The sequence below is a fragment of the Salminus brasiliensis genome, chromosome 5 (assembly GCF_030463535.1).
Source record: "Salminus brasiliensis chromosome 5, fSalBra1.hap2, whole genome shotgun sequence".
NCBI lineage: Eukaryota > Metazoa > Chordata > Actinopteri > Characiformes > Bryconidae > Salminus > Salminus brasiliensis.
The window spans coordinates 2,488,411-2,502,521 of NC_132882.1; the positions used below are offsets into that span (position 1 = coordinate 2,488,411).

General features: G+C 40.1%; 1 protein-coding gene across 1 annotated transcript; it reads left to right on the forward strand.

Moving 5' to 3' along the window:
- The first annotated feature begins 1,498 nt into the window (after nucleotides 1–1,498).
- LOC140555906 (butyrophilin subfamily 1 member A1-like) lies at nucleotides 1,499–13,784 on the forward strand. Its single transcript, XM_072679243.1, has 8 exons — nucleotides 1,499–1,597; nucleotides 1,718–1,742; nucleotides 3,776–4,186; nucleotides 5,810–5,890; nucleotides 8,633–10,064; nucleotides 11,022–11,057; nucleotides 11,781–11,825; nucleotides 12,633–13,784. The coding sequence occupies exons 1-5, from the start codon at nucleotides 1,586–1,588 to the stop codon at nucleotides 8,671–8,673; spliced, it is 570 nt and encodes a 189-aa protein (XP_072535344.1). The 5' UTR covers nucleotides 1,499–1,585; the 3' UTR covers nucleotides 8,674–10,064; nucleotides 11,022–11,057; nucleotides 11,781–11,825; nucleotides 12,633–13,784.
- The last annotated feature ends 327 nt before the right edge of the window (nucleotides 13,785–14,111 follow it).

A 14,111-nucleotide genomic window follows, 5' to 3' on the forward strand; every position in this document is an offset into this window, starting at 1 on the left:
AGCACATACCTGCAGGCAGAGAGCGCACTGGAGCTGACTGACTACGACCCATGATCTCGTTTTAACCAGAACGCCCATGTGCTAGAGGTACTGGTACACTAGAATCAAGGTTCAGTTCCCACCACACAAATCCTGGGTTTCTTTTTATTTGTTTATTTACTTCATTTTATTTAGTTATTTTTTTTATTTGGACACCAATCAGCTTGAGCTGAGCTTGGCGTGGCATGTTGCTAAAGGCTTACAGCTGAAGGCAGGGGTTTTAAATGTTTTGTACCAGGACCCTGTACCCAGTGTGCACTGCACCCAGGGGCAGTGGTGGCTCAGCGGTTAGAGTGCCGGGATATTGATAACAGGGTTGTGGGTTTGATTCCCGGGCTCGGCAAGCTGCCACTGTTGGGCCCTTGAGCAAGGCCCTTTACCCTCTCTGCTCCCCGGGCGCTGGAGCTGCCCACCTGTGTGTGTGTGTGTGTGTGTGTGTGTGTGTGTGTGTGTGTGTGTGTGTGTGTGTGTGTGTGTGTGTACTCACTGCCCCTAGTTCACTAGTGTGTGTGTGTGTGTGTGTGTGTGTGTGTGTACTACACAAAAGAAACTCACTGTACAGTGACAAATACGTGCACCTTTACATTTTTTTTACCCACTTTCACTCAGTACTTTTTTAAGCAATAAATTATGACCCTTATTCTTGTGTAATTAGATTCCATTCAGCTTTAATCTTCAGTGTAAAACCATTATTACAGTTCACAAATTAAAAAATGTGAAAATGGTTTCACATGAAACTCTCTGTGTACCGTTGAAGATGATCTTAATACTGTGAAGCTGAGCTGGAGTCAGTGCAGACAAACAGGGATATTTCTGATATAAGATAAGATAAGATAATCCTTTATTAGTCCCACAGTGGGGAAATTCTCAAATAATTGAGAATCATATGAGAATATATATCTGAATCATATGAGTATGATATATATAGAAATTGGTGACTTTTTGAGCCTCTGAATTGTAAAGGAAAATTTGCATGCCTGTATCACACCTCAGGATCTGTTTAACTCACAGACTATACAAATCATAATAAACAGCAAGACATACCTTTTCTAACCACATTCTGATCATTATGCTTATATTATCTGTGGTTCTGTCCTCCTGTCTCAGTATAATAGTCTTTGCATGCATGAATGTCAGAGCTTTTGCAGACGCTCAGTACACGTTTGATTAAAAGAACGTGAAAATATCGAAATATTGTTAATATTGTTAACACTGTCAGCCATTCCAGCTGGGAAAGATCGGCTGGGAAAGATTGAGTCTGTCAGGCAGACGAGAAGAAGCGGAAGTGTGCATCTGCAGGTGATCTCAGTTATAACGTATACTGTGAAACTGCTTACTCTTGCAACCTTAGTTGGGGCTTGTGACATAGTTCTGCATCTCAGACAGTTTCATTTTCAGTCATTTGCTCATATATGAAGATGTTGGGCCTTTTGTCTCAGAGATTGCTGGCCGTGGTGGATAGATCAGTAGTGTGGATTTCACACAGTCCTGTAAGGATTTGCTCAAAGTAAATTTTGAGTTTTCTCTGTAAAGGATCTGGTGCATCATGGCGGAAAAAGTAAGTATCAAAATAACATGTCTGCACTGTTAATGAAAGTATTTAATGATGTAGATTTTAATTCCAGCTGGCTGTTGGAGCTTCAAACACTGAGAACGGTGTCTTTCTTGTTTCTTTCAGAAAGCAGTTGGCAGGAAAAAACTCAGTAAGTGACATTAAAAAGCTAACCGTGGCTCTCAGTGGCAGTGCTGATGACTGTGTGCTTGGTGCCTGATCACCTGATGAGGTGAAGCAGCTGTGTTTGAGCCTGCAGAAGTAAAATGTGCTTTACAGCAGATGAACAGGACTGGGGTTCAGAACCACTGCTTTCTATACAGACTATAGATTACAGCAGATTAATGCTCAGCTCTTTACTCTCTCCTGCTGGTGTGCACATATAACCCAATAGTATTAAACAGTCAAGACCAGAGACACACTCTTCATCCCTGTTTCACCTTTCGTTTCGAAAGCTTTATGGTTGGATATTAAATGTCCCTAAATTCAGCCATGTCTCTCCACTGCTGCGTTCTCTCCACTGGCTTCCTGTAGCTGCTGCCCTCATCAGATTTAAAACCCTGACGCTGGCCTACAAAACCAAGAATGGACCAGCCACTCCGTATCTGATGGCGATGGTCAAAAGCCGATCCGCACCAAGAGCCCTTCCAGCTTCAAGTTTGGCTCGGCTCGACCCGCCATCCCTCAAAATCCGCAGAAGACAAGCGTCCAGGCTTTTTTCTGTCCTGGCACCAAAGTGGTGAAACGAGTTTCCCCTGGATGTCCGAACGGCCGAGTCGCTCGCTGTCTTCAAACGCAGACTGAAGACCCACCTCTTCAGAGAGTACTTGGACGAATAGTTCTATGGTCACCTTATTGTATTGTGTTTAGCAATGTCTAAGCTTGGTGGTATCTTTTGTATTATTAGTCTATTCTAACTAGCTAAGGCTTTCTTGGGTAAATAGCAAAGCACTTTGTAAGTCGCTCTGGATAAGAGCGTCTGCTAAATGCCGTAAATGTAAATGGATATTAAGATTATTCAGATCTGGGTAGTTACTGAATTCTGTAGTCTGAGTTACTTGTCCTCCTCATGCTCTTAGAGAGCTTTTGCTGTTTTGGGCTAGGACTAGTATACACTGGCATGTCAGCCATAAATTAAACAGAACTAGTCGTGCACTGAAAGTGTGTGATTACCAGTCAACAACTCTGATCTCTTCTTGTACTTCTGCTTCTTCCCTTTTCTTGAATTTCTCAACTATTGGGCCTCGCCTGACCGGTGTTTGTAGGCTACATGTTCCTGCAAGCAGGAGCGATTTATTCCTAAAGTTAAGCAGCTAATATTTTAATGAGCACTGATTGATATTCCTGATTTACAGCCGGATAACACCACTAAAGCAAGCCATGCCTGATACATGGCTATACACACTACACAACTGCAATAAGGAGCACTAGCAGAGGTTTGTGATTGTCCAGCCCTGCTTGTACAGTCAAGTCAAGTCAAGCCAGATTTATTAGTATAGCACTTTTTACAACTGTTGTCGTCACAAAGCAGCTTTACATAATTAGTAATTAATAAAAATACAGAGACAAAGAAGAAATAACGTAAGACATGAAGGATCAAAGACCCCCAGTGAGCCCCAACGGCGACAGTGGCAAGGAGAACCTCCCTCAGAGCTGGAGGAAGAAACCTTGGGAGGAACCAAGACTCACAAGGGGGACCCGACCCGTCCTCCTCTGATCAGAACTATTTATTAATTATTGATAAAAATGACCAAACCAGATACAGCAGATAGTTAATAGAGGTTATATTAATAGTGCAGATAGTTAAGAGTCCATTTAGGTTTGAACATGGTCATTAAACAGGTAGCAGTGGTAGGGGGTGAGCCGCTGGTCTGGTATGGGTGGTGGTGGGTGGGGGGCCTGATGGTTGGACTAGTAGGTGGCAGCTGGTCTGACGCAGGTCGGGCTGGGTGGTACAGCTGTTCTGTCATCAGATAGCTCACATTTAAAGGTGGTAATAAGAATGGTTGGATTTAGTGTTTAGGCTAATAAAGATCTGGAGATGTTCCACCTCCACCTGGCGTATCTCCTCTTCATCTCCACCACCAGCTGTCACATTTCCTCGCTCCCAGCATTTAAACAGTTAAAAGAGCAGCTTCAGTAATGTGCACAATAACAGAAACGTGTCTGTGTTCCTCTTTTCAGGGTTTAAACTGGTCTGCAGGTCTGATGACGTTGGAAAGCGCTCTGGATCTCTCTGGAGTCGAGTGAAGAGTGTAGTTCGTTCTCCCCCAAATCAGTCCGTCCCCTATACTGTCACTGCCTTTTGTGGTGGTGGGGTCACCTTGCCCTGCTACCTCTCTCCTGAAACCAGTGCTGTTACCATGGAGATCAGGTGGTTTAAAGAGACAGACTGTGTTTACCTGTACCAGAATGGCCAGGTGACGGAGGGGAGGGGCTACGAGGGCAGAGTGAGCGTGAACCCTGATGAGCTGCGGAGAGGAAACGTGTCTCTGAATCTGAGAGATGTTCAGCGGTCAGATGGTGGAGAGTACTGGTGTGAGGTCACTGATGGAGGACAGAAGGTGGACACTTCAGTTCATTTAGAAGTGTCTGGTAAGACTCCTGTCACATTCCACAACCTACAGATTTCTATCTTAACACACTTTACATTACTGCAGCTTTTAATATGATATCTGGATCTTCATTTTTTATCTTTTAGGCGCTTTAAACTGTAAAACACACCATGTCAGTCTTAGAAGAGCAGATGGTAATGAATTACGTTATACGTCAGTAAGTTATATAGTTCTTTAAAGCCCAAAAAAAAATCCCTGTCATGTTCAGTACTCCACATTTACTGTAACCGAAATTCTGTAACCTTTGGTAGAAATATATATCACTTTATGTTGACCTTGAGCCTTCAAAAATATTTGAATGCTAACCAGTTCACAGGTCTGGGATAGGGAATTACTAAAGATGTATGTGCACATAGCTTCATTTAGGGCGTGTTGGTCATAATTAAGAGACAATTAAGTCTCTTAATTAATCATGGGTGTGTTTTTTGGGCGTAACGTGCTCGAAGTTTAACAGCTTGTCTGTACAGAAGGTTGTGCTGCTGTTGTAAGTGGTGTAATAGGTTGGTATTAAAATCCCGCATTTTAATACTACCTCCTTTCGGCATTCGGCAGTTTGTGTGTGTGTGTGTGTGTGTGTGTGTGAGAGAGAGAGAGAGCGGGTTGGGGGTGAGAACAGAATAAGGCGCTGTACAATATTTGGACTTGACCAATCAAAAATCGATATAAACGATATAGCCTCACTCCATATCCTGCTCTGTTTATATTCCGATATATTTTAATGTATCAGTATCGTCCAGCCGTATTCTATGCTAAGAAAAACATGTTCGCCTTGTGTGGTTTAGTCTAGACCTGAGTGGGCTAAAATATGCCCACCCGCACCAAACTCTCTCTGCTCTGAGTGATCTGCTCGGGCTCCTTAGAGAATGAAGGCCGAGGTCATTGTCTGTCGCATTTGCTCGCTACGTCTTTCACTTCCAGTGTCTCTTTGAGTGCGTGGTTTCGTCTTCTCATTCACATGACTCCTCTAAAGCTGATGTCCAACGTGCAGTCTTGGTCTCACAAATTTTGCACGGTGCCTCGTCTGAACTGATGAAGCTGCGTTTGGTTTTGTGAACAGAGCACCTGCCGTTGTCTCCATCTTACAATACATAGAAAACATGAACACTGCGTGCGGCGGTTGCTTGCCATTTTCTTGCGGCTTGCTTGTTAATAGTGCAATATTCTGATAATCGCTACAGCCCTAAGTTTACTGTTACAGCACATTTCCCATGTAATGGAGCTCCAAAATAAAGTAAATAATGTCATCAACCTTTTTAAATAATGTAAACATCATACCTCAGTTAGTTTCAACTCTGTAGTGTCATTGGCTGAGAGACTTTTTAGGAGTGACAGTATTGCACAGTAATGGCACTCTGACCGAAGTTCTTCACATTTACGCCACATACACACATAGCCTATCAATGACGCTAGTGCTTACAAGACAAAACACCAGCCATAACGAAGCAGCACCATTAGAATTACAGTAAAAAACTGTAACAAGTTCATCAAATCTACTTGCTTTAAAAAATCTATTTTGATTTAAATTGTACGCATGGAGCATGTGTCGACTAGCATTACTACTAACAATTTAAAAAATATCTCCTTTTTTATATAATATCAACAGATTACCAAGCCAGAAGAGACAGAGGACTTCAAAGACAATCACAGAAAACAGCCTTGGTGCGACCAGACCACAGCTGTAGAGGTTAGTCTACTGGAATCTATCAATAACAAACTAGCCATACTGGAAGCACTGCATCAAGATATCAAAGACTTGTTAGAATTTAGAGTATAGAATTTAGTCAGTCTCTAATTAAGACCCTGCAAAGACCCTGTAAGCACAAAAGAAAATGAAAACACTAATGCTAAACACTCAAATAGCTACCATCAGAAATGAAAATAAAGAAATGAAAGATTTGGATTTTAAGTATGTGGGACAACCTTTTTTTCCAGCATATCAGAGCAAATACCGGATATTCCTCAAAAAAAACTTTGCAGTCAGCCCTCAAAATATAACCTGATACTATGAATGATCCTTTACCTTTTACTGCGCCCACCGCTTCAGAGCCGAAAACAACACAGGAAAACCCAGACCTATCATTACAATGCTTGACCATTATAAACACAAATTACTGATTAAGAGCAAAGAGAGAGAATTAAAAAAGGACCGCATTTGGGATCAATGACCAGTATCCCAAAGAAATACAAGAACGCTGGAAAAACGAATCCCTATAGCTACATAACGGATAAAGTAACTTCTCCAAACATGGAGAAAATAGCCTGACAACAACATAAACACCATCGCACCTGTAAACTCTTAACAATTTCAGATCAAGCCCACACACACACACACACACACACACACACAAGACCTTGATGCCACCTCAACATATCACTTACGCGAACATAGTCCATTGCTGTGTGTGTAGCCATGGGATTATTATAATCTCTAGCGTCGTCTAATGTTTCGGCTGTTGCTTGTAACCTTGATGTTTGAAATTGAAATTATGAACTGTTCCTTGACTGTTCTGACTGAAGGACAGTCTGATGAGAGTGTGTTTGCAGAAGGGTGACTGATAGAATCGAACTACTATTGTGCTCAAAAGTTTACATACATTACATTTTTGATTTCTTGGCCTTTTTTTCAGAGAATATGAACGATAACACAAAAACTTTTGGCCTGATAACATGCACAGAAGGTGACACAAATGGGTTTGAATGCCTTGTAAAGGTAACATCCTCACATGTGACCTGTTTGCTCGTAATCAGGGTGTGTGCAGAAAAGCTGAGTGAGTTTCCACTGACGTTTCTAGATTGTGAGTCATGGGGAAAGCAAAAGAATTGGCAACAGATCCACAGGAAAAGGCAGTTAAACTGTATAAAACAGGAAAGGGATACAAGAAGATATCCAATGAATTGGTAATGCCAGTCAGCAGTGTTCAAACTGTGATTATGAAAAGGAAAATCAGGGGCTCTGTAACAACCAAACCACGGTCAGGTAGACCAACAAAGTTTTCGGCCACAACCGACACGAAAATTGTTCGGATGCAAAGAAAACCCCACAAATAAGATCAGCTGAAGTAAAGGACTCTCTGAAATTTAGCACTGTGGCTGTTTCAAGATGCACAATAAGGAGGCACTTGAAGAAAAATGGGCTGCATGGTCGAGTCGCCAGAAGAACGCCATTACTGCGCAAATGCCACGAAGTATCTCGTCAACAATACGCCAAACAGCACCGAGACAAGCCTCAAAACAAGGTCTGGAACAAGGTCATTTGGAGTGATGAGACCAAAATCGAACTTTTTGGCCATAAACGTTACATTTGGAGAGGTGTCAACAAGGCCTATGATGAAGGGAACACCATTACTGCTGTAAAGCACCGAGGTGGGTCGCTGAAGTTTTAGGGATACAGGAAACTCAAAAGTCAAAAGTTGAAGGAAAGATGAATGCAGCACGTTATCAGCAAATACTGGAGGCAAATTTGCCCTCATCAGCCCGGACGCTGAGCATGGGACGTACTCATACGTTTAAACATGACAACGATCCAAAACACAAGGCCAAGTCAACCGGTCATTGGCTACAGCAGAACAAAGTGGACAAAAGGTCCTGAAGTGGCCATCTCAGTCTCCTGACCTCAATATCATTGAGCCACTCCTGGGAGATCTCAAGCACGCAGTTCATGCAAGACAGCCCAGGAATTTACAGGAACTAGAGGCTTTTTTGCCTTTAGAAGAATGGGCAGCTTTACCATCTGAGAAAATAAAAAGCCTCATCCACAACTACCACAAAAGACTTCAAGCTTCAAGAATTGGGGTATGTGAACTTTTGATCAGGGTCATTTGGATGTTTTTGGTTGTCATTATGATTTAAAAAGAGAAACACAGTCATTAACAATAAATGGCTTCACCCAACCACTAACCATGAGTGGAAAAAAGTTTGTGTTATTGTTCATATTCTCTGAAAAAAGGCCAAGAAAGCAAAGATTCTGCCTGGGTATGTAAACTTTTAAGCACAACTGTATTTTACTTTCTGAAATGTAACTGGTATAATCACAATAACACACTCAAGGTTTGTACTACTACTCATATTGGCAAGGGTGTACTGATCTATACTCGGCCTGCGGCCTCGTGCCTACGACTGCAGTGCACCAGTACCAATATCTCATGTTGTAGTACTCCCTCTTGTGTATTACTGCTTCAGTAAGACCTTATAAAGTATATTATATAATATATTTAAGAACTTTTTTCAATGATGTAAGAACCTTGTCCTAATTTATAAAATATATTCTTACCAAAACTTACAATAACACATCAATAACAAAAATTATATTATTTATATTATATAATAATAATTACATTGTTATTGGATTCTCATTGTTTTAAATGTGTTTAATAGGGTGTAATAAGGTGAATTTCACTAACTTTCCTTTATCTCTTTTATTCCACAGACGGTGGTGAGTATGATACTAACACTGCTAATAGTGTGTGAGGAACTTTCCCACTGTACACACTCTCCTTAGACAAAGATGTGTGTATATGACTTCTTTATACAGAAACTCTTCATAGTCTCATTTCCATTAACCTCTTTTACACTTCACACAAAGCAGTGAGAGAACCATTATTATTATTATTATTATTATTATTGTTGTTGTTTTTTACTTCTAACATGGAATTTATCATTTAATCAATATCAATTAATTTTATCATTGTGTTAAATGTGTTTAATAAGAATTTGAACATGAAGAATTTCACTAACTTCACTTTATCTGTTTATTCCACAGATCTTTATGGTGAGTATGATATTCTACTAGTAGTGTGAAGAGCTTTCCCACTGTACACTCTCTTTAGAGAAAGATGTGTGTAAATGACTTCTTCAAACAGAATTATTGTTGCTGTTATTGTGTTAAAGAAAGTTTTATGAGACCACCGTCCCAGCACTTCCAGAGAAGCTGGTCCAGGGGGTCTGGGGAAGCTCTTTGCAGCCTGGGGGATGAAGCTCCCATCCAAAAAGTCTATGGTGACCTTGAAATCTGGCTGATCAAGACTAATACATCAGAGTTTCCTGGTCGTTTCAAAGCATATATCAGCACGCCATCCTGTCCAGGACTTCGTGGCCCCTGTTGCTGTATGATGTTTCAGTGTCAACTGTGGCTTTAGAGTAAAATCAGCAGTTATTTGCAAAGGTGACTTGCCTTGCCAAGGAGCTTCAGCAGCACAGCTCTGTACAGGTGTACCAACACCCTACAGCTTCCCTCAGCAGCCTCTAAGAGGAGTTCTGAGGTGACTCGGTCACGGGAAGCTATGCAGTACAGAGACTCCAGGGACCCTGAAGTTTCAGCCCTGACTTAATCATCTTCTCAGATTCCACAAAACATGTGAGCTGGCCACATAACAGGAGCTGGTAGATCAGTGCAGAGGCCGAGGCCGACAGGCTGCAACCCGATTGAAGTGGGCTGTGGGGGGTTTGCTGGACGCTCACTCTGTAAAGCACTGGCAGGCCTGGAAGTAACCAAAGTGGTGAAGATGAGGGCCATTCACTCTATGACAGATGCTGCAGAGAAAGCCATGTGGTGGCTTTGGATAAAGAGGACTAACTCGTGGATTGTAACTGCTGAGATGCAATGCTGGACTTGATGGATCACCTGGGTGAAGGAGTTTGATGTTAACAGACTCGAAACCCCCAGGAACATCACTGATGATGCATCCCAGCGCATCTGAGAGATGAATCTCGTAACCTTATTAATTATGAGAACATTTCCTTATCACAACAAATTTCTTATTTTATCATTGTGTTAAAAGTGTTTAATCAGATGTTGAATTTGAACATGAAGAATTTCACTAACTTCACTGTATCTGTTTATTCCACAGGTCGAATTGCAAGTGAGTATGATATTGTACTAGTAGTGTTATTCTTTCAGGATCAATAACTAGAGAGACGCTTAACACAGAAATGTTGGACCACCTGGAATAACATAACTGCCTAGCAACCATATAGGATAATATAACACCCTAGTGACACCATTGCAATCACCTACCCACCCACCAAATTTTGGCAACCACCTGGGATACCACAGCAATCATTTAGCAACACCATAGCAACAATCTGGGATTTCATAACACCCCAACGCACCACTGTAACAACCACTAAGCAATCTCCATGTAACCATCTAAAATAATATAGCATACATTGTATTGTAACTACATTGTATACATGCTCATACACACCACACACATTTTATATTTAGCAAGCACTGGTATTTCCTTCAGGAAATGCTTATTTACCTAATCAATAACTCAGAACTGCTGAACACAGAAATGTTATTCCAACCTGGTTTTAATGTTCTGTTTTCTACGCATCATCATTTTAATCATTTCTATTACAAATGTTCCAAAAACCCTTTTAAAGGGCCTTTGAGACGTCATCAACATCAGGTTTAAACCAGCTTGCAGCCGCCTGGGACATGATAGCAACAATTGAACAAACATTTAGCAACACCTTAGCAACCATCCAGGATACCATAGCAACTGCTTATTTTCCTAATGTATAAAATATATTACTATCTTACATTAAATACAATAAAACATCAACAACAAAGAAAAACAATTCTTTGGGTCCCTGAGTAAGAAGTAATAATTAATAATCATCGGATTATTGTTTGATTCTCTTTGATTTAAATGTGTTTATCATTGTTAATGATGTTGAATTTGAACATGAATTTTACTAACTTCACTACTGGAATCCAACTCACACACTGCTTATCACTGACTCTAATGTACAGAGGATACACAACGTTAGGATCATCATTAACTGAACTTTATCTCATCCTGTTTCTGTAGAACGTCCTGGTGAAGATCATTTACTGCCAGTGCCAGGTGAGTGATGCTGGGTGGAGTCTCATTCAGTACGAAGAAGAAACTGCTCTCTCTCTCTCTCTCTCTCTCTCTCTCTCTATCTCTCTCTATCTCTCTCTGTTGGTCTGGGCTCATGCAGCACCAGTAATGTTCTGTGTCAGCAAGCAGGGTCTCTCACTTACTGGCCTAGACCACCATGGTAGCTTATACTGCACACCTAACCTGCTCAAGAGCTGATTACGTTCAGGATCTTAGATCATAAACAGTTCTTGGACCAATCAAGCCCAAACCTCGGAAGGAGTCTGACTCTTCCGGATCTTTGACCGTCACTTTGTGTGGCGTTTGTGGTGTCAATGATGTGTAAATCACATGTGACGAATCATAATAAATCCCTAGATATATATATATAAAGCACACGAAGCGTTTTTACTCCAGTAGGCTCTAACAGGATGACGGTGGTGACAGTTCTGCTCTTTACTGTCGTTGTTATCTCTCTCTCCTTTTCTGAAAAGCTGCTCAGCTGCTCTTCATGTTTCCTAAACTTGGCTGGTTGGTTGGTGGTAAACGTCATTAGTGTGCACAGGCTCAGGAATTAACCCCAGCTTGAGGATCTAAATGAAGCTTCACATCTAAATGTGATTTGCTTCGTGAGACAGACCCCAGGATCGTTCATGTGCCGACATATTTGTCCCTAATCTACAAAATACTGTTGACTTTTTTACCTACAGTTCCTTTTTTCCACAGAAAGACCTGAAAGACGGTGGAGTAATCCACATGAAATTCCAAACAGTACGTGTTCACTTTCTCTGGAGGGTTTCTGCTATTATCTAAAAAATTATAATAACTCAGAACTGCTGAACATAGAAACGTTATTCAAGCGTGGTTTTAATTGTCTGTTTTTCTACGCTTCATAATTTTAATAATTTCTATTACAGAGACAATGTTTCCAAAAACAGTTTTATGGGCCTTTGAGACGTCATCAACATTAGGTTTAAACCAGCTTACAGCCGCCTGGGACATGATAGCAACGGTCGAACAAATATTTAGCAACACCTTAGCAACCACCCAGGATACCATAGCAACTGTTTATTTTCCTAATGTATAAAATATATTACTATCTTACATTAAATACATTAAAACATCAACAACAAAGAAAATAATTTCTTTGGGTCCCTGAGTAAGAAGTAATAATTAATAATAATCTGATTATTATTCGATTCTCTTTGATTAAAATGTGTTTATTATTGTTAATGATGTTGAATTTGAACATGAAGAAAGACCGGAAAGACGGTGAAGTAATCCACATGAACAGTAGGTGTTGACTCTCTCTGGAAGGTGGTTTAAAGTGTAGTTTATTCTGAATGTTCTCTGTATTTATTTTTTTATATATTTAAAAGATACTAAAAAACAATAATTCTAAATGAGAGAAGTATTGTATAAATATGAATATTACTGTATGTAATATAATGTATTTCTGTATACGTCATTTTCTTAATGTTTAATTTTGTGTTCACTTTTGTATTGGTGTGTATTACTGTCTATAGTGTAGTATTACTGTGTTGAATTGTGCTAATTCAGCTTCCTCTGATTCTGCAGTGTGAGAGAACAATGTCTCCAACACCCAGGACTGAAGCAGCAGCAGCTGAACCAACCAGAGAGAGAGAGAGAAAACATCACTAGAGAAGATACTTAACACTTCCGTCTTTGCATTCGACTGCTGTGTCCTGAACGTTATGAAGGGGTCTGTATGTATACGGATAGACTTCTCTACTTTATGGTCACTCCAAACAGGGTTCATCCACATTCAGCACTGTGAACCCAAAACGCAGGAATGAACCTTGAACTGCTTGTGGTCGACAAACTCACCAGCATGTCAGATTCTTCTTGACATTGCATCAGTCAGTTTGATTGCATCTCGTTGTGCGAGGCCATGAAGAAGTGTTAAAAAACACGTCTAACTGCACCTTACTGGGGTACTTGTGTGTCCGTCATTTGCCTGTCATCTGTAATATTGGCATCGAGCTTTGAAACTGACCAATGAACACTCAGGAAATCTCATATGCCTGCAGCTGGACTGAAACTGCATGGCATGGCAGTTAAAAACATCCACAGAGCAAATAAGAGAAAACAGGGTACATAGTTTGTTTTGTTATTCTTTGTGGTTCTAGCTTTTACACAGTAAAGATTTATTAACAGTCCTTTTTTTAAGTTAATGGCTGTTGTATCATTTCAAGTATCCAACAGCAGTTCTACTTAATAAACAATTTCACTTTAGACATTTATTATAGATTTATATACTGTATTATTCATACATTCCACTGCGTTTGTGAATCTAAGGCTCTGGTAATTCCATTTCAAACATTTTGTTCACATTATAAATGTATGTTTTCACAAGCAATGCTTTTAAAGGTCAATTTAAGAAGATAATAAAATAATAAAATAATAATAAATAATACCCCCAGACCACAGAGGGTCAGCCATATTGGATTGCTCTTCAGTTTTGTTTTATTTCTGCAGCTTTTAGAGAACATCTGTGACACACATGTGCAATTAAGAGTCATTTGCAATAACCTGTAAATAATATTGTTATTGCTTTTTTAATTCTTATTTATATTGTGTTTATAGTGTAAATTATTTATCTACATTTTTGTAACTGAGTGTCTTGCTATCCCTTTCTACTGTGACACTGAGAATCACATCTGTAATTAATTAGTGCACAATAAACTTTTATTAAGCTTTACACTAAAAGATCTATTGTATGTTTCGGTATTTACATCTTTATTTATTGTTTTTGCTTTGGAACGGAATCTGATCTGATCTTATTCCACACAGAGCTCCAGAAAATGGACTGAACAAAATGATTGGCACATTTTCACAATTGTGAGAAATTGAATTGAATTTAAATCATGTGACGCTTCTTTAATTTAGCATTTGTGGCAATATCACACGGTCAACCAGTTTAAATGGACAACAGTTGACTGAGTCTTGGTGTCTCAGTACCACACTGAGCATGGGGACAGAAAATAAAAAGAAGAGCAAAGAACTGTTGTCTGAAGATGTGAGAACAAAAACGTA